Below are 26,587 nucleotides of genomic sequence, written 5' to 3' on the forward strand. Positions count from 1 at the left end.
TTATTCATATGTAATTACCTTCTTCCAGAAGCCTAGAGTCTTTTGAACATTTATCACGTGTTTTCTCTGAAGTTGGCACTTGCACTGCGTTTCTTCAGCTTTGATTTCGGACAGCTCACTTTCAAGAGTGAAAGATAAATCTTTCTCATTACAAATAATGTTTTGGCATTTGAATCCTTTATGGAAAATGTTTGTGCTAATAAATGTTTCTGTCAACTTTTTTATGGCATTTTGAATAGAGTCTCCGATTTCATTTGATACCTCTCTATCTATAGCCAATGGTCTGATTCGCAACACTTGTAACTGAATGTCATCATTACATATGCCAACAACAACAGTGTGTTCTTTGTGATCAAACACTGCTGCTGTTTGATAAAGACATAGACTTCCTTCATGATCTTCATCTGTTGAAACATTCCATTCCAGAAAACCCATGCAGTACGCTATCAGTCTATAGAACACAAACATGGCAAAAGAAGTTAAATGATAGCACAAAATGGAGGAGCATTCCCATTTATCTTCACAAAAGTTGGCTAGAAACTGCTTTTTGTTCATGCACGGGACATACCATGACATGTCACCTTCTGATACAGCCCCAGAGGATTCCAAAGGTACCAGCATTTGAAGCTTCTCCATGTAAGACATGATTTCACTTTTATGTGTCAAATATAAGGGTTCATCTCTCCATAGTGCATTTACCACTTTAACTTTAAGTTCTCCTGTTTTGTTGAAGGATTTCCAATCTTTGATTAATCTCGTTTTGCAGTCTTTGTTAATGTGGTTTTTATCAGCAATGATCTTACTGAAAGCTTTAGCAAACCACTGAATGTCTAGTACTGCATGTTCACTCAATTTTTCATCTTGAAAATACAAAAGAATGCCATTGTCATGGAAACACTTCAGAAACTTAGACATTTCCTCATCACTTTTAAATTGGCATTCATCAGGAAGGGATGAGTTGAGCCTCCAAATTTCTGCAATGGACAAAACCTTCCACCCTCCATCATACAATAATTGTTCCATTAAAGCCCATGAAGAAGGTATTTCAATTTTTGTATTAAGCTCATCTGTGAATAGTTCAACTATGGACTTTTTCATTGATTCCAGCTTTGTTTTTGTTTCATCATTTAGTTCAACTAGACCCACAGCATAATCACGATCATTCAGAGATTCACTTAACCAAACTCTGTCCTCGTCTGGTACAGCATTCCAGAAGTCTTCAAAGTACTTCTCTATTTCCTGAAGAAGTAAACGAATAGTTTAACAATACGCGAGGCCCGTTAGCTACAAAGCTAACCTAAGTCTCATTGGCCAACGAGTTCTACACTATAATTATGATATTAAAAATATATCTTTATACTTCTAGATACTTCTTATCCCATATCTTGGCTTTACACTAGCTCTAAGCTGTCCACATCGCTCATAATACTAATAAACTTGAATCAACTTTTCCTGAGGATGCCTCTTAATTATTAATAATTTAATTTCACTTGTATCAAGCAATTTCATTGGCTGAATCATTCAGAGGAACATATAATATTTTGTATAAAATAACTTGCCTACGTCACAATGAGTTACATCAAAAACGTATCACTCTGCTTAACGTTACGTTTAAAATAATGCTCAATTTAAAGCCTTTTTTCCGGAGGAAATATTGTCTCATTGTCTACACTGAAATTAAATTATAAGGAATGAAGCTCATTTCAACTTATGTTATCCGATATAACAAAACTTGGGACAGTTTACGCTTTCTTATAAACCGCTTCATTCCTTAATTAATCTGACCAACATGGCCAAGCTGCTCTGCAGAAATAGACATGCACAGAGTGAAAATTGCTCCATAATTCTGGCTTACCTTGCTCATTCTGACACAAGAATACAATCAAATTCAGAATTGTTAATGATGTAAAAAGGGTTGGGGCCTAATTCATATGGGAATTGCTTATTATGATATTGTATCACACAAAAAGATTTTATGATTTTATATTGAAAATCAATCATGGCTTGCTGTTCTTGTGAACATACTGTAAATGTATTATATCTGGCGTGTACGCCATTTGGCGGAAACTGACTTTTGAACAAGTTAACAAAGATTTGATTTAGCGCATTTCTTAATGTTCTTATTTATGAGTATATGTGCAAGACATTTAGCGTTGTACTTGAATTAGCGGAAGTTTCTTTCCGCCAAAGGTGCTAAAAAGAATACACAGCCAAATATAATACGTTTACAGTACTTTGGAAAAAACTGTGTATCACTGTCAATATTCTTGCAATTCCCAGGGACCCCACTATTTTACAAAGACATACATGATATACAGTGTATGCATTGAAAATAATGGCTTACTTTTGGGGTGGTTAACCCCCTCCCCTAAACTTTCAATTTAATTTTTTACCAATGCTTATGTATAGGGAAACAAGAGGTCCATGGGCCACATCACTCACCTTTGAAGCTTTGACCATGCTATTCTAAACAAGATCCCCCCTTGTAATACCTATTGTGACCCCCATCGTACCCCACAGGTCTTATTTTGGAAATTTAAAATCTACACTACCCCAGTAGTTTGCTTCAACAAAAGTTTTAGCTTTTCTGGCCAAGTAGTTCTTGGGAAGATTTTTAAAACTTTTCCCTATATATTTCTAGTATGTAAAACTTTGATTCCCTATTGTGGCCCCACAAAACCCCAGGGGGTCATGATTTCATTGATTGATTGTATACTGTTTAACGTCCCTCTCTAGAATATTTCACTGAAATGGAGACGTCAGCATTGCCGGTGAAGGGCTGCAAATTAAGGTCTATGCTCGGCCCTTACGACCTTTGAGAAGGGAGGGATCTTTATCGTGCCACACCTGCTGTGAAACGGGGCCTTGGTTTATATGGTCTCATCCGAAGGACCGCCCCATTTAGTTGCCTTTTACGACAAGCAAGGGGGGTACTGAGGACCAATTCTAACCCGGATCCCCACAGGGTGTCATAATTTGAACAATTTAGAATCTACACTACCCCAGGATGCTTCCACATTAAGTATCAGCTCTTCTGGCAGTTGTTCTTGAGATTTTTTAAAGATTTTTTCTATATATATCAATGTAAAAATTTGATTCCCTATTGTGGCCCCGCCATAACCCCCGGCGTCATGATTTGAACAATTTAGAATCTACACTACCCCAGGATGCTTCCATATTAAGTATCAGCTTTTCTGGCAGTGGTTCTTGAGATTTTTTAAAGATTTTTTCTATATATATCAATGTAAAAATTTGATTCCCTATTGTGGCCCCACCATAACCCCTGGCGTCATGATTTGAACAATTTAGAATCTTCACTACCTCAGGATGCATACATGTAAACTTCAGCTTTTCTGGCCCAGTGGTTCTTAAGAAGATTTTTAAAAAGATTTTTCCTATATACATGTATTTCTATATACTGTATAGGGGATTAATTTCACGGATTGTAATTTTCACGGTATTCTCTCATCGGACACGATCACGGTTTCTTGAATTCGCGGAATTCTTATGTTATTGAAGTAACCTCCCTTGTCCATACTCGATTAATTCATAGCTACATGTAAACATGTAACACACCGTGGGTGTTAATATTAGTTACGCACGGGTAATCAAAACTCATGGTCCAAGTATTTTGATTGATGAAACATGTAGCGTTGGTTATTGAAAAGCCTTTTAACAAATACAGGTTATTATCTGTTGATTTGAATTAATGTAAAACGTGCTAATTAAAATAATTGAATGACAAGTACTACTCGAAATTGTTAAATTGTCATGTACATGTACTGTGGTACATGTATTAAAATCTATCGAAGTCTATTCTCAAAGTTTCAAATAAAACATGGAGATTATTGAAAAATTATTCACTGTTTCTTGAATTCACGGATTTGTTATCACCGTGAATACACGAATATTAACACCGCGAGTTATTTTCCCCCTATACAGTAAAACTTTGATTCCCTATTGTGCCCATCCTCCTCCCCTGGGGATCATGATTTGTATAATTTAAAATATACACTACCCCAGGATGCATCCATGTAAGTTTCAGCTTTTCTGGACTAGTGGTTTTTGAGAAGGAGATTTTTAAAGATTTTCCTATATATTTCTACCTAAAACTTTCTTTCCTTTTTGTGGCCCCGCCCAACCCCCAGGGGTCATGATTTGAACAATTAAGAATCTACACTGTTTCCATGTCATTTCAGCTTTTCTGGCCCAGTGGTTCTTGGGAAGAACATTTTTAATGACCCCAAACTATTTTAGTCTTTTTCTGAATTTTCTCCCCTTGATAGAGGACTTGGCTCTTTATTTTAACCATTTAAATTCCGCTTTACCCAAGGATGCTTTGTACCAAGTTTGGTCTTCGGCTCAGGTGAGCTAAAAAGAGTTGGGCTGAGAAACCTTCTACTCATCATCTACTTGTTCTCAGTAAGAGTAAATCAATACATATTCATTAAAATGTTTTTCGAAAGATACAATTGCAGTAAACTAGATATCATTGAGATGGTGGCCATCTCAAAGGGCACCGCTTTCAAGAATGAACATGAAAATGCAAGGTAGTTTAAAAGGGTTTATTTTGAACAGAAACATTTGTGTAATACAGTAAAAATCATTTAGGATGACTTCACAGATATTGCGAATTTACAGATATATATAGAAGTTATTGTGTATCCCCAGTTATATAAATTTACTGGAATTAAAGAGAAAAAATTATGCACCAAACAAAGATTTGAAACAGAGAGGCTAATTCTGACCATGACCTAGAAACTTTGACCAAGGTCACTGCGCATCCATTGACCAGTGGAACTCTGCGAGTGAAGTAATAGCCAGATTGGGCCAAGGAGAGAGAAGATATGCTTCGGACAAGGATTTTTCATAAAATTTTCCTATAACCTCGACCTCTAACCTAGAAACATGGTTCAAAGTCACTGCACATTTGTTACCCAAAGGCACTATGTGGGTGAAGTATGAGCCAGTTTTGGGCCAAGGAGAGAGAAGATATGCTCCAGACAAGAATTTTATGAATTAAATTCAGCTTTGACCTTGACCTTTGACCTAGAAACATGGTTCAAGGTCAATGCACACCGGTTTCCCAAAGACACTCTGTTGGTGAAGCATGAGCCAGATTGGGCCAAGGAGAGAGAAGATATGCTCCGGTGAATTTTCATAAAATTCTGCTATGACCTTGACTTTTGACCTAGAAACATGGTTCAAGGTCACGGCATATTCGTTACCCAAATGCACTCTGTGGGAGAAGTATGAGCCAGATTGGGCAAAGGAGAGAGAAGATATGCTCCGGTCAAGGGATCTCGGACAGACAAACGGACAGCGGTACGGATGGAGAGACAGATCACTATAGGGCACCCACCAAGCGGGGCCCTTATTAAATTCCCTCCATTACTAAAATCTAAGTCCAGAATTTTTGTTTTAAAATACATTTTTTTTTTCAAATTCCATTCACTGAGTCACTCAGGTGACCTATTGCTATCTGTTTTTGTCCGTCATCGTGCATCGTGTGTTAAGATTTGAACATTTTCAGCTTCTTCTCTGAAACCACTGAACCGATTTCAACCAAATTTGGTATAAAGCATCTTCGGGGAAACAAAAATTGTGAATTTATAGTACCCCCTCCCCCTGGGGCCTGAGGGGTGGGGCCAAAACCTTTAAAATTAATGAAATCTTTAAAAATTTTCTTCTTTACTCCTGGACATCAAGCAGACAAACTGTTGGCATGAATGTAATGAGCACTGAGTCGTCTACCAAATTTGTGAAATCCATGGCCCCAGGGTCGGGGTTCTAGTGCTAGGGATGGGCTATATAGATTATGTAGAGAAAATGCATTAATTCTTTGAAAACCTTCTTCTCTGCTTCTGGGTATTAATTAAACTAACTAAGTACATAGTTATGATTAGCAAGAGTACCTCTACCAAAAGTGTTAATTTTATGGCCCCAGGGTCAGGGATTTTGGTGTTAAGGGTTGGTTCTATTGATTATATTGTGAACATTAATTTTTTGAAAATCTTCTTCTCTGCTTCTGGGTATTAAATAAACTAACTAAGTAAATAGTTATGATTAGCAAGAGTGCCTCTATCAAAATGTAGAATCGTATGGCCCAGTGGTCAAGGGTTCTGGTGCTAGGGCTGGACTATATAGATTATATAGTGAAGATGCAAGTACAGAGTTATGATGAGCAAGAGTGCCTCTACAGAAATTGTGAATTTTATGGTCCCAGGGTCAGGGATTCTGGTGTTAGGATGGGGCTCTATTGATTATATATAGTGAATTTGCATTAACTCTTTGAAAATCTTCTCAGCTCCTGGGTAATAAACAGATGAATTACCTATATAGTTATGATGAGCAAGGGCCCTTCTTTCAGAATTGTGAAAATCCAGGCCCCTGGGTCAGGGGTACCATAGAAAGGGGGGTCTCTTCTTATACTAAGGATACTGAAAATGAATTAAATGGTTGAAATCTGCTCCTTGGTATTAATCAAACGTTTTTGAAAAGGAAGGGTGCCTTTTCAAAAATTGTGCAATGTGTGGACCTAAGGTCAGGGATTGATGTGTGGTAGGGGCACTAATGATTATTGCTCAGTATTTCTGATTACTTGAAATAATTTATGTTCCCCTACCCTGCCTATGGGTATTAAGTAACCAGACTAAGCAAAGCTACAGTCCCTGAAACGTTCTACTTTCCCATTTTCCGTTGGTTAACCGTTCGATCAACGTGCGTTCACCGTTCGTTCAGTGTGCATTCACTGTTGGCTCTCCGTTCACAGTTATGCATTCACCATTCACCGTGCGCTCACGTTCACCGTTCACAAAACGTTCATCGTTTGCTCTTCGTTCCGTTTACATTTTGTTAATCTTGCGTTCACCGTTCACTTATCGTTCAGTCTTCATTGTCATTCGGAACTCCGAGGTGAAAGGACTTATCTTTTTGATGGTAAGGATTTACACGTTTTTTAATTAAATAACTAAGATATTGTGTTTGTAGAATAATTATTTCATAGCAAAAATTATCTACGATATTTATATTTCTATTATTACAACTTGGCTTTTACTTTATCCATGTAATTTCACTGGAAAATAATACAAGTACCTACATGTATGTAGAACGATGTTAAAATATTAAATTTAAAAAAGGGCAATGTCAAAATGAACTATGAACAGTACGGTAGATATTCATTTAATTCAATCTTTCTAGAGCTAATTAAATTGATAGCGAGATTTTAAATCTTAGAAAAAGTCCAACTGATTAAAATGTATTACATTAGAATTTTTGTACTTTACGTTAAGTCTATTATTAGAGAGGGAAAATTACTTCATTCACCGTACCTAAATATATATTTGCCATTCAGTATAATCAAGAGCCCCCCCCCCTTTTCTCCCGAAATCAAATTCTTAGCTACAGTAGTATATCCAAAATATTAAAGGATAAATAACACAAACTTTTTTTTTCTGAAATCAGCATTATTTCTCATAGATTTACATGTAAATGACAACCTGAATAATGTTTACCAAGTAGAGTGGGAGAATTTTATAAGATTTTGTCATAAAGTTAAAAAATTGTGCAAAATTTTGTATGGAATTATATAGAAGGCAAAATAAGATCTCAAATCTAAGCACCAAGGAAAACCTACAATATCTTTATATTTCAGGGATTTATTATTTACATCAATACAAATCAAAATCAGTCAAAAAATATATATCAACCCGCGCATCCATTTTTTGATTGTGGTAAGTACCCTTAAATGAGTATTGTAGCACAAGAAAATCAGTCTTGTCAAACGAACATCAAACAGTCATTAAACAATAGTATTTCAAAATTTACATATGCCAACAGTAGTATTCTAAATTGGCAGGGAATATGTTTCAAATTCAATTTCAAATTTAATGCGTCCAAGTATATATTCCCATTATCTATTTATCTTTTTCTGCAGGAATGCAAAAATCAGATCTAGTAATGATTGGGAAAAATAATCAAACTTCTTGGAAATACTAAGTGACTCAATGCCTTCTGCATGCTCGGTAAATGGAGATTTCCACACCTCCACTGTGTCAAATGAATTTGATTGACAGGACAACCACGTGGACTTCCTGTGAACCGTGTTAAGTTGAAGATGGAAAATAAAAGCCAATGATCATTGTCAAATGGATTTGATAATCTTAAAAAAATTTGATTACTTTTACTGCTTGGAATATTTAGAAAACTATGACCGCACATTACGTAGTTTAATTTGAAAATTTAATCTATTAATAATAAATGACATGCCTCTTTCCATCATCTTATCTGAGTATAATCACGGCCGGGAAATTAATGTCTACAGACATGTAGAAGTTACCTAAAATAATCATCATAAAAGAATAAATATAGATCTGAATATTTTGCATTAGAATGACACATGAATATAGAATATTTTGCATCAGAATTTTAAAATACGAGTGTTTTTTATGCAATACGTCGACAGACAGTTTTGAATAAAAAAATCCGTTATTTTTCTCAGAATCACCTTGGCACGGATATACATGTTTGATTGTTTCAACCGCGTACAATGTAATTAATTCATTCTATAAGCAGTAGTTTTATCTAGATCTTTTAAAGTCCACATTATTTTATTAGTTTAAAGAATAAGCATATTTCCTATACATTAAGTAGATCTTATATTTAAACTACGTCCGGTAACAAATACACATGTTTTACGGCAATTAAAATCATGTTATTAGTATGTTATTAAAATATCAATATCGATTTAAAACAAAGGTATGTGCAGAAATTTTTTTTTTGTATTATTTACTTATTTATCTTTCTATTGTTTATTTATATTTTAGCATATGAAATTAGTTATAGAATAATAGGATAACTTCTATGCAAGGAAAAGATCGGAGGCATTCCAAATAAATCATTCATCTTGCGTTCACAGTTCCTTCACCATTCACATTGTGCTCGCATTCGTGCTCCGTTCGCGTTCTAAGTTCACTCACCGTTCACCGTGCACACATCGTTCATTGAGTTGCGTTCAGCGTTCGCACATCATTCACTCACCGTTCGGTCTTTGTTCGTTCACCGTTCAGTTGGGAAAGTACAACGTTTCAGGGACTGTAGTTATGATTAGAAATGGTGCCTCTTTCAAAATTGTGAAGGACATAGCATCTAGCTTAAATCATGAACCAAATTCAATCATTTGAAAGTTGTTGCATGATGCTCAGATGACCTAAACGGCCCATGGGCCTCTTGTTATTTCCTCAAAGTGCGTTGCCACACCCCACACTACTCCAAGGGTATGTATTTGAACAAACTTGAAACTACACTTCAAGATGATGCTTCCATATAACTATGACTAATCAGGCTTTGCTGTTCTGGTAAGAGGAGGATTTTTATAGATTTTTCTTATGTATCTTAAACTTTGATACCCAATTGTGGCCTCATCCTTCCCTCAGTGTTTTTGATAAAAAAAAAAACCTTGAATATATACTACCAGATGATGTTTCCACTTGAGTTTCAATTCTTTCCTGGCCTGGTTCTTGAGAGGTAGATTTTTCCTACATATTCCCTTGTTAAAATGTGATACCCTAGTTTGGCCCTACCCTACCCCCAGGTGTCATGATTTAAACAGACTTGAATCTATACTACCTGAGGATGCTTCAACATGAGTTTATTATAATCTGTCCTGGCTCTGTGGTTAGAAGATAATTTTTAAAAGATGCCATATATTTTTCCCTAATTTATAATTATCATCCTTTGGAAGAGAGTCTGGCCCTTCATTTGAAAACCAGAAGTCTCTGTCAAGACTGAAGCTCAACTGGAATGTATTTATAGCAAAGGAAGAGAAAAGTACATAAGCAGTTGGGAATTGGAACTTTACAACAGCAATAAATAAAAAAAGAACTGTCCAAATGGGACAAAATACCCCCGCTGGGTTTTTCGTAAGTAATTTTTCCATATTAAAGATATGCATCACACATGAATTATGAATTTTTTTTTCCAGTGACGTTGAACTTCCCAAATGACCTTGGGTCAAGGTCATGAAACACCCCTGGGTCATGGGCAATCTTTGTGTGAAAAGAGAACCTACCAAGTTTATCCATAAGAAAGATATGGACCGGACTTCTTCGAGGTGAGACCGTTCACGGTAGCTCAGTCGGTAGAGCGCTCACTCCGTGATCGGGAGGTCGTTAGTTCGTATCTCGGCCGTGACTGACCCTGTCGATAAAATGGGTAGCAACTGTTCCTTCGCCATGTGCTCGGCACTTTGAAGTGAAAATTGTGGGTCCTTCGGATGAGACCTTAAAAACCAAGGCCCTGTGTCAGCGGCAGGCATTCGCACGATAAAGATCCCTCACTGCTCAATGGCCCTGAATGCCGAATGAAGGTCAAAATTTGAAGCCCTTCACCTGCATACGTTGACGTCTCCATATGAGGGAAAAATTCTCGAGAGGGACGTTAAACAATATACAATCAATCAATCAATCTTCGAGGTGAGCTAAAATGTTTACTGACAGACAGATGGACAGACAGCTAGACAGACGGACAGACAGACGGATGGACGCTGGACGCATTTCTTTCGCATAAGTTCTTCTGGTCTCTGACCAATAGAGCTAAAAACTCGAATTCCCTTTACCCAAGGATACTTTGTGGCAAAGTGATTTTTTCCACCCATTGGGAAAGGGTCCGGTACCAGTTCAATTGGGAAAAATAACATCGAAGAAAAACAAAGGAGAATTTTCCCTTATTTATGCAAATGCAACGTATTTTGCATTTTTCCTACTTAATTACCTATTACCGCTTGTTTTAAAGAAAAAACAACAAGTACTTATTGTTTTAATATCAACATCCCTTGTTTTCACATTGTCATGGTTTCAATTAGTTAAAATATATTACACTATGCTGTCTTACCAAATTCTGACTTTCTCTACTTTCGATTTAAGCGGAAGTGAAACAATTAGTCAAATTGTACAATGTTTCATTTAACAATAAATACAATGTCGTCGTAATCTTTTGCTCCACAGTTGAACTGGGAATTTTTAGTCACAGAATTGGAAAAAATTAACGATTTTTGGCATTGGGAACGGTGCCAATTATCGGTACCAGTTATATAAGAAAAAAAACACTGTGGCAAGTTTGGTTAATATTGGCACAGTGGTTCTTGAGATGAAAATGTGAAAAGTTTACGCCGACAACAGCAACACCGTCGACGACAGACAACGGACAAATTTTAAACATGAAAAGCTTACTTAAGCATTTGGCTCAGGTGAGCTAAAAAAGACAAGAGACAACTTTAGTCAGATAAGCTCAACTGAGTCTTTGGCTTAGATGAACAAAATTGAGTGTTCTGCATATGTCCAAAACCGGGGAAAAAATTTTTTTAGTTATTATTTTGATTTTTTGGCGATAACTTCATTCTTATAATTCACATCTAGTTTGAAATATTTATAATTCAGTTAAAATACTTACATTTGTAGATGTTTTTTCTGTGTGTGTGACAATAATGAACAGTGGTGCCTTAGTGCCTCCAAAAGTCTTGATTGAGGTTATCCAAAACTTCAGGTAGTCTGAAAAAGAAATAGGGCATCGTAATAGGATAAAACAGACAAACATCATTGACGAGAACTAATACTTCCGTTGTATTTAATGGAGTATCAACTAAATTTTGATTTGTCTTAGCTAATTTTTTATTGCAATATCAACTTTTTAAGCTTTGTTTATAAATGGCTCATGCATCCCTTACAAAAACCTATTCTGAAGCACACATTTAGATTGACAAAATTTTACTTTTCAAAGTTGAGCAAAATAAAGTTAAATCGGTAAAAGGAAAACACTGAAATTCCAGATGGAGTTGTTTTTACTAGAATTATTCTCCCATTTTAAATCTCCTTACCTTCATTGTTATAATGCTTATTGATTTGTACTAATATATGCGAATGCAGATAATTTACATTTCCCAGTTCCTCAATGCAGGACTTCCATTACTATGCAGTATGAATGCAAGCTCAGACAGGTATTGTGCATTATAATATCTATCAATGTCAAGTCAGTCAATGCAGGCATTGGCCGACTACACATCAGTCAGTCAATGCAGGCATTGGCCAACTGCACATTCAGTTAATGCATTGGCTCTTAATATGAGGTCAGTCAATGCCTGCATTAATTGGACCTTGAGAGGGTCAGCCAATGCCTGGATTGGCTCTCAAGAGAGTCAGCCAATACCTGCATATGGACCTTGAGAGAGTCAGCCAATGCCTGCATTGGACCTTGAGAGAGCCATCCAATGCCTGCATTGGCTCTCAAGAAAGTCGCCCAATGCCTGCATTGGAGCTTGAGAGAGTCAGCCAATGCCTGCATTGGACCTTGAGAAGGTCAGCCAATGCCTGCATTGGCTCTCAAGAGAGTTGCCCAATGCCTGCATTGGAGCTTGAGAGAGTCAACCTATGCCTGCATCAGACCTTGAGAGAGTCAGCCAAAGCGGGCATTGGACCTTGAGAGAGCCTTGCAATGTTAGAATGACCACATATGAAGAGAGAGGGAAAGAGGGAGAAAGAGAGATTCACATTGCCTGCATTGGCCCTTTTGATAGTCATGCAAACTGCATTGGCCAACGATAAACACGGAGCCTTGAGAAATTGTCATGAAATTCTGGCATTGGCTTCATAATAATAGTCGTCACTGCATTGCAAGTTTATTCTCTTTCCTAGGTTAAAAATACATTTTGTATTCCTTTAACGCCAAATTGCATTAGTCAATTACTTTTAGAGCAATTTCAATTGCATATGTGATAAAGATAAAACACAAATCAGAATGAGATAAAAATTGCAAGAAATTTAATGGACATCATGTAATTGCTCCCGTAAATACTTGTATCATATGAATTTGGAAATACGTGAATAAAACCATACCATTTGTTTCGGACTAATTTTGTAATCATAAACAACTTCTGTTATAAATCTATTAAATTTTATTCATTTTGGTAATAGAAGTCAAAATGCCTTTCCAAATTGCCCATATCATCGAACTTAAAAAAAAATAATTTAGACAAATAAAAATTAGTTGAGACTCCATTATTTACAACAGTGAACAGGAACAGGCCTTGTCTTTTAACAAAAATGCAAAAACGCTCAATAGTTATGTAAAAACTCTCATTAGACATTTAATTTAATGTAATTAAAAATGTATAGAAAATAATGAAAATTTAACTGCCTATGAAATTGCCTTTACAAATCACTTTCATAATTATATTCAACAATTAACTACTGTGTATAGTGTCAGTAGCAAATTGTATGTATGTAACAAACCATCAGGCAGTCTTATAATTATTATCAACTTATCAAAACTTAAGTATGCTAGCTGTTCTCGACAGGGGGATTTTAACAAATGTAATCTGTATTTTCCTATATTAAATAATTGTGGCCCATTGTGATCCCCCTTTTCTCTCGGGGTACATGATTTGAACAAACTTGAATCTTCACTATAAGAGGATGCTTCTGATCAAACCTTTTTGACTCTGAATGGTTCTTAAAGAATTTTCTAAATGCCATTAACTGCTCATTTTCCCAATTATCTTTCTCCTTAACCCCTTCACTTCCGTACCGGTCAAATTGACCGGTGGCGCGTTAAAACACGACTTCGCGAAAATAAGATCTCCGTATCTATTTTGTGGTAGCATGAAGGCATATAAGCTATATATCATCTTTTTGGAAATTTTCTCTACTTTTAAAATATCTAAAAAGATTATATTTTGATTGCCGGTATTTAATCGATTTTACGTTGTAAAGACAAACGAGACTTTTTGAAAATGGCGTAATTCTCCAAAGCGATTGCCGATTTTCCAGACGATTAACAATTTTTTTCCTGATTAACTTTATAAGAAAGCATGGTATATTCTTAAATCATATTTTCTCTACTTTTAAAATATGTAAAAATTATTGTTATTACTTTAAGGTATATTTTAAAAACAAGAATTTTCTTGCACTTATGTGTTTTTTCTCGATTTTATTCGTAATATTTAAACAAAGCTCAGTTTTACGTTTATTTCTGTGTTGAAATAGGGAAAACAAAATAAAGCTGGTAAAAGTAGAGAAAATTTCCTTTCCAACAAGCCCTTATAGGCCTTCTTATGCTCAGAATTTTCTTAATTACGATAATTTGAATTTGTGACCTTCGCATAGTTTTTATGGAAAAATCGGTCAATATTTGCATGTAACGTCAAGGTCGATATTGTTGCGTCTTACTCGAAACAACAAATTCTTTTATAAGACTTTTTTGACCATTTAAATATAATTTTTTACTGAAATAAATGCATAATACAAAAAAAAAAAAGATTTCAAAAAACAAATTATAATTTCGTTCTGCCTTTTGTGTTCAGTGAATGTTGATTTATTCATCTACATGTAGGCCCTAATGATGTATTTTTCATGAAGTGATATACAATATTGATAAAAATTGTAGATTTCCAAAACGTCGATCTTTACTAAAAAAAACCAATCAGATTTTTAATATTGTTGTATCTTGTCATACTATATACTTATTAATTTGCAATTCAATTAGATCTATATTTAACAATACAAATACTCGTATTTATAAATAAATACGACTCATCACTGTATGAGTTGATACGAATTGAAATAAACACGTGTTTCCGCCGTGATAGCTGTAAACAAAAACATGATCCGAAATCTGAACGTCAGTTTTCTTGATTATTTCACGACGAAGATCCTCACATCAGTGAATCAAATAATACGGACATGCCTTTGGTATTAGCAGGTGAGAATACGTGTATATTGACTGAAAAGTTTAAGTTTAAAACGCATTAGTTTACGTTCAAAAGAAAACTAAATGTACACATGTACTAGATCTTTATGTTTCAGTGTGCGTGTTTCGTATCGTTCAGCCAAGTTTGCATTGTTTTTGAACTTTGATGCTTTTGACAATCACTCGTAAGTTCAAAGTAAAATCAAAGTTGTCATAATAATGGATAGTTGTTTTCAGTATCTATGTACCAGTGTGTACATGTACAACTTTCACATTGAAATTTTAGGGTGCTTTCACCATATGCAACAATACTTTCATCTGTGAATACCCACTTTCTAAGCCCACCATGAACTACGAAGGTCAATTAATGTGTAAGGACACCAATGAACAGGTAAATTTTTGTTTTGGTATTGAAAATTTCTGTATTTCTTAAATTTAAAAAAATAAAGTCTCATGATATCGCATTCATACAAGTTTATAAACATTTGATTTATATTTTGAAAAATGAGTGTTTTAAATATTTAAACATGTAATATCTATCTGAATGAATGCCGAGATATGGAACAAGCTGTTTTTATAGACTGCTGTTGTATTTCCAATCTGCATAAAGTATGTGGTTAGCATTTCCATTTTCTCAATTTTTCAGACACTTTCCAATTATGGTACATCATATGCATGGGTGGTCAAACTCATTGGATGGTTTATCAACACTCCCATGCTCACGAACAGCCTTGCCCTAGGAATTTTGCCCTGAAGTAACATTGCAGTCTATTGTCTCCTTTCTTTTTACAAGCCTGGCAGCCATGCAGGTATGAAAACTATGAAAGCCATGAAGTGACATAGAATTTTTAAAATTTATAAAAGTAAACCGAGTTCTTGATTTATACAATCGGTTCTCTCGGATTGACAATCTGTTATAACAAATTGCCAATTCATTCTCACAGATTATCAATTCGTTCCCTCAAATTACACAATCCATTATCTCAGATTGTATAATTCATTCTCTTAGTTTAAATGATTCATTCCCTCGGAATGTAAACTCTTCCCATGATTTCGTTTAAATTATTTATCTGATCATATCGGATATGATAATACATGTTTAAAAAATAGAATATTGTAGTATTTTACATCCTAACTTTTATTACATATTACAGTCCAAAATGAAAAAAATACATGAACATTTTCAAATCCATGTGCTAGTACTGATATTTGTACAACAAAAATTTCTTAGAGGTTTTTGTGTTACTTGTATATTAGAATAATTGAAAGTCCTAGATAGTAAAAGTGAATATTGGTCCTGTGTAAACATAATATTTATAAAATAAATATACCGGTACGTTGAATTAGTTATGAAAGAGGTTGGAAACGACCGGTTGCTGAAACAAAATAAATAGAACGCTCTTATTGATTAAAATGGTTGGATGTATCTGTACATATATGTAATGAAATTCAAGAGCACAGATTTCCAAAATCATAAGACTGACGTTGTAACAAATCGAAATGCTGAATTATCAATCTGTGAAAACAAATTACCGGTATGTAATTCGAGATCTCAAATTATGAATCAAGGGGGCGAATTAGTAATCCTTAAGATCAGATTGTGTAATTCGAGATCTCATATTATAAATCGAGGGAACAATTTAGTAATACATGGGATTGGATTGTCTAATTTGATTCGATATCATTTTTTACTTTTTTCAAAAATTTACGTGTCCCTTCCTGGCTTTCGTAGCAATCTAATGCCAGATTTTTTTTACATGTTGCGGTAGCATAAACAGCTAGAGGTCTGGCTTTAGTCAGAATGCCATATATGCTATTTGTTTTAGTTCAGTAATTTTACCATGATGGTTTACTACAAGGTTGTTGAATTATCAGTCCTGATACATTGACTTAACAATATCATTTAACTGCTTTGATCACATAATAAATACAATTTTAATTTTAGAAGGAAAATCAAATAATTGTAGTAATTTTAGCATTCTTAATTTTATTTATAAATATGAATTTATATACACAATGACATGTATCTGTTTCAAAATACTTAAATCTTTTACAGGATAGAAGCTGATCACTTGTACTTGACAGCAAATAATAATGTCTTGGACAAGTCAAAGAATTTCCTCCAGTCTTATAGAGAAATGACAGTTGATAAAAGAATGGCGGACACAAAGTAAAAGTGCTCTTCAACATTTTGTTGAAGATTTCAGTCTGATTTGGAATTCATCTTGCAATATTTCTGGATTTGTATATTTGGATATAAGCGTCAACTTATTGCCTAAACAGTTTTGTGTTAAATATTGCCAATGCTATCTGTTATTATTATTTCCCTCCAAGATATCATGTCAAGTCTTTATTGTACCCCTTAAGCTCTGTTTTACCAGAAAAATCTTGTAATGAAATCATTTAGTTTTTTTTTTCTTGTTTGATTAAATCCATGAAAATAAAGATTATTTTTAATGGCATCAAGAGAATGGATTTCATGTTGAACAAAAAAATAGTACCCTGGTATACATGTTTTGCTAGGGCTTTGTAAGAAGGCCAGAATTCTTTGCTTGCAAATTTTGTAGTTCGCCATTTTTATTACGTCAACTATTAGATGATTTATCCATGTTTGAAGCATTTCAAAATTGATATTTACTTACAGTTTAAAGTAGAATTCTGTACTGATATGACCTTGACCCCCTGAAGAACAAGAGTGTCAAGGTCATTTTTAAATACAAAAATGTTCTTTCATCTTTATGGCCCATATCTTACAAACAATATGATGAAATATACAAAATGTGTCTAGAATGTGTCCAGAATGTGAAATAACAAACATGTATATAGCCAAAAACTTTAAAATGATGTTGCTTAGCAACCACTTAAAGGTCATTAAACAGATATTTGAACTCAAATGATGCATGGATATTGCAGTTCTGATCCCTTCTTGAGAGTATATTCAGAATTTTCCATTTCAGCATCCATTGCGTACAATTATGGCAAGAATATTGAAAAGTGTTGAAAAAAAATTGATGAAACTTTTGCACTTATTTGACCTTTGACCTCCTAAAAATAGTTCTAATGAGGTCAAACTTTAAGACAATTTATCTGTTGTATGTCCCTTGTAATTTTATGACCTCACATCTAACTTTTATATGTGCTGGAATGCATAAATGTGTCTAGGATGAGTAAAAAATGAAAATTTCTGCCCGAAAATTAAAGAATTCTGCGTTGCTTAGCAACCCCTTTTAAGTAGTTATATGCAGAATTGAAAAAAAAGTTTATGTGTTTCATGCAGTACAGTATAATGCTCTTTTTTGGGTATATCCCAAATTTCCTATTTCAACATGCATCATACATAATATTTAGCTTAAAGATGAAAAAGTATCAAAAATTCCCATAAAATTTTGCACTTAATTGACCTTTGACCTCAATTTTTACTAATAAGGTCAGTGGTTGAGTATCTAAACAGTCATAAAATATCATCTGTAAGACATTTCCTACAAAATTGTATGCATTATGCCTAGCTTTCCCCTTGGATAAAAAAGTTGGAAATAATTTAATAATGCCATGTCAAAAGGCCTCCAAAATCACGTAAAATGCGCCGGAAGAGAAAGGGTTAAGAAGATGGTTTGGTCCTTCAGTTGCACAGAAATGAATATCCTATACCCAAGGACAATTTGTGAAAAGTTTAACCTTGCTCCATTTTTTTTTTAATTTTTTCTTACATTTTTTGGCAAGCTTGAATGCCTTGTACTGCATATTTTTTTTTATCTTCATGAGTGTAAGCCACACAGATAACAAGAGATGTTTGTAAAACACTTATGCCCCCCCCCCCCCCCTCCCCCCAAATTGGAATTTTTCTAAGTCCAAAAGGGCATAACTCTGTTTAAAATGGTGCGATCCTTCCCAAAACATTTCTTGACCTAGATATTCAGCTGAAAAATCTGTATACTAAAATTTCATTTCAATATGTGCAACCTCTGCAAAGAAAATGAACGGGAACTGCAAATAAGTGGAATTTTTCTGAGTCCAAGGGGCATAACTCTGACAAAAAGGATACGATGTAACCAAAACAGAACTTGACCTAGATATTTATCTGATATATCTGTATACTAATTTTCATTTCAATATGTGCAACCTCTGCAAAGAAAATGAAAGGAAACTGCAACTAAGTGGAATTTTTCTGAGTCCAAGGGGCATAACTCTAACAAAAATGGTGCGATCATAACCAAAAATTTCTTGACCTAGATATTCAGCTGAAAAATCTGTATACTAAAATTTCATTTCAATATGTGCAACCTCTGCAAAGAAAATGAACGGAAACTGCAAATAAGTGGAATTTTTCTAAGTCATAGGGGCATAACTCTGTCAAAAATGATGTGATCGTACCCAAAACAGAACTTGACTTAAATATTTACCTGATAAACCTATATACCAAATTTCATTTCAGTATGTGCAACCGTTGTGAAGAAAATGAACGGAAACTAAATGGACCGACAGACCGACGGACAGCAGCAAAGTAATATGCCTTCCCTTCTTCGAAGGGGGGCATAAGAATTTGACATCACAACATCTTGTCTTACCTTTGTAAGTCCACACAGAGAAGATTGATCCTTCTTGATTATCTTTCTCTTTATCGACAACATCTTCAAACTTCTTAGTCATGTCCAACACAAGGATAAAGAAGGCCTTTGGTGTTACGTAAATTTGGTGGCAGGCATAATACGCTAACTGTCCAGCAAAATCCAGCATGCTAACAGTTGGTAAATTCTCTTTTTCAGACAAGATTTTCTGAAAAATTTCATCTTTCACCATTTTTTCTTCTTTTGAGGAGAGAACACTTGCCATTATTTCTACTGTACTGACTTCTTTTTTGCGTTTAGTTGGTGGGCTAGACAACTCAACTTTCTCTTCTTCTCGGCTATAGAGCATGGTTTCCCCCCTCTCTTTGTAATGACTTTTCAGTCCCGAATTATCTCTATTTTCATTTGGATTGGAGAGGTCAACTGCACCGCTCATGTTTGGCTTTAGGTCCGCTGCATTTATCCTGATAAATGTCTTCAATGGTGAATCATCATCAGCTACTGTTAATACATGTAAATAATTTTCATTAAAATTATCTTATATGATATTAAGTACATGTACTCTAGAAATACTTAATAACATTACAAATTATTAGAGATAATTTTATCATATTTGCCTTCTTTTAATGCATATGACATGTTTCAAACAAGAAATATTTCTAAAACACTTATGCCGCCCTCCCGCAAAATAGGAATTTCCATGTCCAAAAAGGGCATAACTCTGTCAAAAATGGCATGATTGTATCCAAAACAGAACAAGGGCATAACTCTGTCAAAAATGGCATGATTGTACCCAAAACAGAACTTGGCTTAAATATTCATATGATAAATCTGTATACTAAATTTCATTTCAGTATGTACAACGGTTGCGAAGAAAATGAACAGAAACTGCAAAAAATTGAACTTTTTCTAAGTCTAAGGGGCATAACTCTGACAAAAATGGTTTGATCATAACCAGAAACTGACCTAGATACCCATGTGATATATTTGTATACCGAATTTCATCTCAGTATGTGCAACGGTTTTGAAGATAATGAACGGAAACTGCAAATAATTGGAATTTTTCTAAGTCCAAAGGGCATAACTCTGTCCAATATGGTGCGATCATACCAAAAAACAGAACTTGATCTAGATATATCTGTATACCAAATTTCATTTCAATATGTGCAGTGGTTGTGAATAAAGTTAACAGAAACTAAGTGGACCAACAGACCGACAGACAGCAGCAAAGCAATATTCCCTCCTTCTTCCAAAGGGGACATAATAAATAATATTGAATATAGACTGGTACTTCATGATATATTATTATAACAGAAACTTGATCCGAAGAGTCGTATAACGTTGAGTTGACAGGCGCGGATCATTATATGAAACAAGACACGAAACGTCGAGTTTGTTCTGATGATCCGTGCCTGTCAACAATTTAAGACGTGATATGACTCTTTGGATTAAGTTACTGTTATACACTGAATCACAAAAAAGAAGGTACAGTTTGGACTTTATTGTGCCCTTAAAATTTAATGTTCTAAAAAAGTTATGAAATTGTCTTTAACAAGAGTTGAGTAGATCTAGATGGATATGATAAATCATTAAAGAATATGACATAAAGGAGGACTTTCCTGAAAATATGACATCATTAATTAAGTATATATTTCTAATTTTAACGCAGAAAAGCCTCCTAATAACCCATTTCTGTGCTTATTTTCCTTTAAAAAATAGTGTCTGCCATCATTGCCCACTTCAGTTTTTGCATTTATGATATTATGTAAACTGCTTTGAAAAATCACACATCTCAAAATCTTTTTGGGTGACGGTAGCAGAGTATGTTTTCTGAAAGAAAGCATCACTGAAAATTAATGTCTTCTGAAACTTTTTAAGAAAATACGGGAAATTGCACAAGTTAATGACTTCACAATAAAAATTTAGGAAGTCATATGAGAAATACAATTTATGTATTCTTACTGTATGGAATTCCAATGAATCAGAATGAATGAATTTTTAATTTCTTAAATCATTTTCTTATTTTAGAAAAATACAGGGCTTTATTTGTATTGAAATTGTACCTTGTTCTTTATTATACATTTATACCCTCCTTACAACTATCAGATTATGGTTTTAAAAAATTTTAAGATCAATTAAATAATATTTTTCCATGTGTAATGGTTTGGGCCGTGGATATCGGCCTGGATAGCTCAGTTGGTAGAGCACCTGACTAGAGATTCAGGGGTCCCGGGTTCGATTCCCAGTCCAGCCATACATTTTCTCCTTTCCTGTTACAGATTTGGTGTCGTTGACCACCCCTGGAATTACTGGTGAAAGTCCTTCCAGGGGCTAATAAGAAATTGGGTTGTGTTTTCGAGGGCGAAAACAATTTTAGGAGGGAGGAATGTAATGGTTTGGGCCGTGGGTATCGGCCTGGAGAGCTCAGTTGGTAGAGCACCTGACTAGAGATGCAGGGGTTCCGAGTTCGATTCCCTGTCCAGCCATACATTTTCTCCTTTCCTTGTTACAAAGTATTTTGTTAAGCAACTTTTTGATTTGCAAGAAAAAAATGTTTATGTTTCTGTGCACTACGTCATCAATTTCAGAGAACAGTGATGTGGATTGAGAAAACCAGTGTGGTGATCTGGAACATTGAATAAAACTCTGTAAAATTAACATTTACAAAATCATGGAAATTGACGGGTATACGATAAAATACCTTAATAATCACCCTAACCCTTAACAAGAGGCCCATGGGCCACATCGCTCACCTGAGCACTGTGGCAAGGAAAAAGTAGAAATTGGTTTCTTATTGTACAGTTTATATGCAAAAGTAGTCCCATAACACCAATCATGGATTTGCTATTCTTGAGAAAATGATTTTTTAAGAATTTTTCTATATATTTCTTTGTAAAACTTTGGTCGGCGATTTTGGCCCGCCCAACAACCGGGGGTCATGATTGGAACAAACTTGAATCTACACTACCTGAGGATGCTTCCATATAAGTTTCATCTTTCCTGGCACAGTGGTTTTTGAGAAGAGATTTTAAAGAATTTTCCTATATATTTCTATGTAAAACTTTGGTCGGCCATTGTGGCCCTGCCCTACCCCCCGAGGTCATGATTTGAACAAATTTGACCCCACACAATCTGAGGATGCTTCCATATTAATATGATGAATTTTGGCTTAGTCATTCCTGATTTTTAAAGAATTTTCCTATATATTTCTATATAAAACTTTGGTCAGCCAATTTAGTCCCGCCCTACCCCCGGGGGTCATGATTTGAACAAATCTGAAACTACACTACCTGAGGATGCTTCCATATAAATATGATGAAGTATGGCTTAGTCATTATTAAGATGATTTTTAAAGAATTTTCCTATATATTTCTATGTAAAACTTTGGTTGGCCATTTTGGCCCCGCCCTACCCCCGGGAGTCATGATTTGAATAAATCTGAATCTTCACTAGCTGAGCATGCTTCCATATAAATATGATGAATTATAACTTGGTCATTCTTGAAAGAATTTTAAAGAATTTTCCTGTATATATCTATGTAAAACTTTGGTCGACCATTTTGCCCCCCCCCCCCGGGTCATGAATTGAACAAACTTGAATCTACACTACCTTAGGATCTTTCCCCATAAGTTTCATCTTTTCTGGCACAGTGCTTCTTGAGAAGAAGATTTTTAAAATATGCCACCATTTTTTCATTAATTCCCCATTATCTCCCTTGAATGACGGTGTGGCCCTTCATTTGAACAAACTTGAATCCCCTTCACCCAAGGATGCTTTGTGGCAAGTTTGGTTGAAATTGGCCCAGCGGTTCTTGAGAAGAAGTCGAAAATGTGAAAAGTTTACAGACAGACAGACGGACAGCTAGACAGAGAGACGCCGGACAAAATGTGATCAGAAAAGCTCACTTGAGCCTTCAGTTCACTTGAGCTAAAAAGTTGAAAGTTAAGGTTTGTAAGTGCAAGTTCATCTCTGAAGTCCCAAGATCCAAAGTGTGATTTCTAAGAAAGAGAATATATCAATGCTTGATTCATTGAATGTTGTTTGACGTCTCAATCAACAATTTTCAGTAATTTTTCACTGATATAGAGACACCGCCATTTATCAGTGAAGGACTTCAAATTCTGTCTTTTACGCAGGAATCAGAGTCACAGTAAACATGGTAAAATGGTATTAGCGAAGGTCTCAAGGTCTTTGGCTCAGAAGATCTAAAATGCAAAATCTGTAAAACAGCAAATATGTCCTGTGATTGTGTATCAGTTACCTTCTAAACTTCCATCTTTAACAATGAAGACATGTTGATGGACTTCCAGTCCCCTGGTGGACTCTGTAACTTCGCCGATATTTTGACTTTGCCCTCTTAATCGCTTCAGTAGCGTTGTTTTTCCAGCCTCAGCACATCCAACAAGTATTCCTCTGGCATGGGTGACAGTTGTCTTCTCCTTTCTCAAGAACGTCTTTAACTCATTAACTTTATCTAAAAAATCAAAGGTTGGATAAAAAAGTCACAATCATGTACTATTTAAGAAGAGTTCTCAGAACACATAATTGACATTTTTTCTCCATTAAACATAGACTAAATACAGAGGCCCATGGGCCATAACAGTCACCTGAGTAAAATACAACACTGTAAAAATACACAGACATATTAAATAAGAAGCCCATCAGCCACATAGCTCCTTAGCTGCAGATCTGTAGCGTCATGGTTTTATATATTTGTCTTTGACCATAACGCTACAGACAAGAGGCCCAAGGGCCTTGAATCGCTCTTCTGATAAATTGTACAATCTAACACTTCTATTAGAAGCCTCCAACTCTATTAGTATCATAAGACCCAAAATGCATCAACTTACAAAGTTTGATAATATCTAGCCAGTTAAGACTGAAGATATTATAATATAATTATTAAATACCACAAGTAGGTCACAGTGACCTACCTTTTGATTGAAATTTTCTGAGGACTTAAGGTACATTAATTGACAAAGACTGATGATTCTAATTAAATAAGTACCTGAGATATTCAAAAGTAGGTCACCATGACCTACTTTTTGGTCAACATTCTCTGAAAACCCAAGATGCATCAACTGACAAAGTTTGACGATTCTAAGCCAATTAGTACCAGACAAAAATTAAATATAGCCACCAAATGTCAAAAGTAGGTCACGGTGACCTACTTTTTGGTTGACCTTATCCAAAAACACAAAATGCCTAAACTGACAAAATTTTATGATTCTAAGCCAATAAGTACCTGAGATATTCTAAAGTAGGTCATTGTGACCTACTTTTTGGTCGACATTCAATGAAAACCCAAGATGCCTCAACCGACAAAGATTGATGATTCTTAGCCAATTAGTGCCTGAGATACTTAGAAATAGCCATAAAATGTCAAAAGTAGGTCATGTGACCTACTTTTTGGTCGGCAATCTCCGAAAACCCAAGATGCATCAACTGACAAAGTTTGATGATTTTAGGTCAATAAGTACCAGAGATACTTAATAATAGCCAAAAATGTCAAAAGTAGGTCACCATGACCTACTTTTTGGTCGTCACTCTCTGAAAACCCAAGATGCATCAACTCACAAAGTTTGATGATTCTAAGCCAATAAGTACCGGATACTTAAAAATAAGGCCATAAAATGTCAAAAGTAGGTCACCGTGACCTACTTTTTGGTCGTCACTCTCCGAAAACCAAATATACATCGACTCACAAAGTTTGATGATTCTAAGCCAATAAATACCTAAGATACTTCAATATAGACATAAAATGTCGAAAGTAGGTCATCGTGACCTACATTTTGGTCGACATTTTTCAAAGACCCAAGATGCATCTACTGACCAAATTTGATGATCGTAGGTCTGAAGGTAATCAAAATATGCGTTTGAAACAATTTGAAAACAAATGTCGGGATGTCGGGAAAATTCAACAAGAGGCCCACAGGCCTTATAGGTCACCTGAGTATCATGTAACAACTTTCCAGCGATTGTATTTGGTTCATGTTTTAAGCCAAAAGCCATGAAATTCAAAAATTTTGAAAGAGGCACCATTGCTTATCAAAGGGCAGATTTCAAAGCATTAATTTATTTTTAGTCAAAGTACCCCCCTGGTACCCCTGACCCAGCAGCCCCAAAATTATCTATTTTGAAAGAGGCCGTGTTCTTCATTATAAGGCCAGCATTTTTTTATGTTTAGGTTTAGTTATGAACATGAGAATAAACAAGAGGCCCATGGCCCACATCGCTAACCTGAGCACTAAGGGTAGGAAAAAGTAGAAAATGGCTTTTTATTGTGAAGTTTAAATCCAAAAGTATTCCCATGACAGTGCTCCAAGTCACACTTAGTTTTAGGTTGCTAAATGGCGACCTAAAATTCTTTTTGGTCGCCATTTCAGAATTTCTGCTTGCCATAACCAAATTTTTCACTCGCCATGATTAAAACATGTAAATAACACTATTAAAACAATGAACTAACTTCCACATCTGTTATGTTTTTATTAAATCAAAGATTAATAATTACTGTGACTAGAAATCTTTTGCTAGTTGAAGGATAAATTTTTATTAAATACAACCACCCTTTGTATAGTATATGTACACAGAAGAACACAAGTAATCTGATCCTAGAATTAGAGTTTAATCTAAATAAAATAAAACTTTGACAGTTGTTTATCATGTTTACCTGTTTACTTACAACTACGCATCTTAACCATAACTCAGTCGTTATCAATGCCACCAAAACACTTAATTGTGATATGCAAGCCATTGACCAAATGCTCACATAACAAAGTCAGGGAAACTCTAGAAAGTTTACGATGTTTGGATGCCATTCTCTCAGAAACGTTTCTGGTTCTATCTAACTTTACTATTACAGCATGCTGTCATAACATTACTTGTTCTAAGTCTATACGACGCTTTTTAAAATGTGTTAAAGTATTTATCTTCAAACGTTGTCTTGATAGAGAATCTTAAAAACGTAAATCTCGATCCCGATCATAAAAAGATGGACGTTGCCAGCCCAAATTTTCTCAGTCGCAAAAATGCGACTTGGTTTTAATTTCTAGTCGCAAATCCAATTTTTGGGTCGCAAATGCGACCGTTTTAGTCGCAACTTGGAGCACTGCATGACCAATCATGGATTTGCTATTTTTTAGAAAATGATTTTTAAAGAATTTTCCTATATATTTCTATGTAAAACTTTGGTCGGCAATTTTGGCCCCGCCCTACCCCCGGGGTTCATGATTTGAACAAATTTGAATCTGCACTACTTGAGCATGCTTCCATATAAATATGAT

At 35.0% G+C, this 26,587-nt stretch overlaps 1 protein-coding gene and 1 long non-coding RNA gene across 2 annotated transcripts; one reads left to right on the top strand and one right to left on the bottom strand.

The window, feature by feature from the left end:
* On the bottom strand, positions 1 to 25,996 carry LOC134233461 (probable serine/threonine-protein kinase pats1). Its single transcript, XM_062715431.1, has 5 exons — positions 25,987 to 25,996; positions 23,566 to 23,778; positions 19,305 to 19,805; positions 11,449 to 11,546; positions 1 to 1,239 (listed from the first exon to the last, which is right to left on the bottom strand). Exons 1-5 carry the CDS (start codon positions 25,994 to 25,996, stop codon positions 1 to 3), a joined length of 2,061 nt encoding a protein of 686 aa, XP_062571415.1.
* LOC134233462 (uncharacterized) lies at positions 14,586 to 17,095 on the top strand. The gene is made up of 4 exons (XR_009985003.1): positions 14,586 to 14,751; positions 15,026 to 15,108; positions 15,361 to 15,548; positions 16,796 to 17,095. It is a non-coding gene; the product is annotated as an uncharacterized LOC134233462 (long non-coding RNA).
* Positions 25,997 to 26,587: the final 591 nt, after the last annotated feature.

The sequence above is a fragment of the Saccostrea cucullata genome, unplaced genomic scaffold (assembly GCF_032062105.1).
Source record: "Saccostrea cucullata isolate Sc308-1 unplaced genomic scaffold, CSIRO_AGI_Scuc_v1 ctg4110, whole genome shotgun sequence".
Taxonomy (NCBI): Eukaryota; Metazoa; Mollusca; class Bivalvia; order Ostreida; family Ostreidae; genus Saccostrea; species Saccostrea cuccullata.

What these genes read in the sequence shown, in the direction of transcription:
- LOC134233461 (XM_062715431.1), bottom strand. An exon ending in TAAAGATGGAAGTTTAGAAG is followed by an intron (nt 19,806 to 23,565) that starts GTAACTGATACA and finishes ATGTATTAACAG; the next exon opens with TAGCTGATGATGATTCACCA. An exon ending in CAGAAAAAACATCTACAAAT is followed by an intron (nt 1,240 to 11,448) that starts GTAAGTATTTTA and finishes TTACTTCTTCAG; the next exon opens with GAAATAGAGAAGTACTTTGA.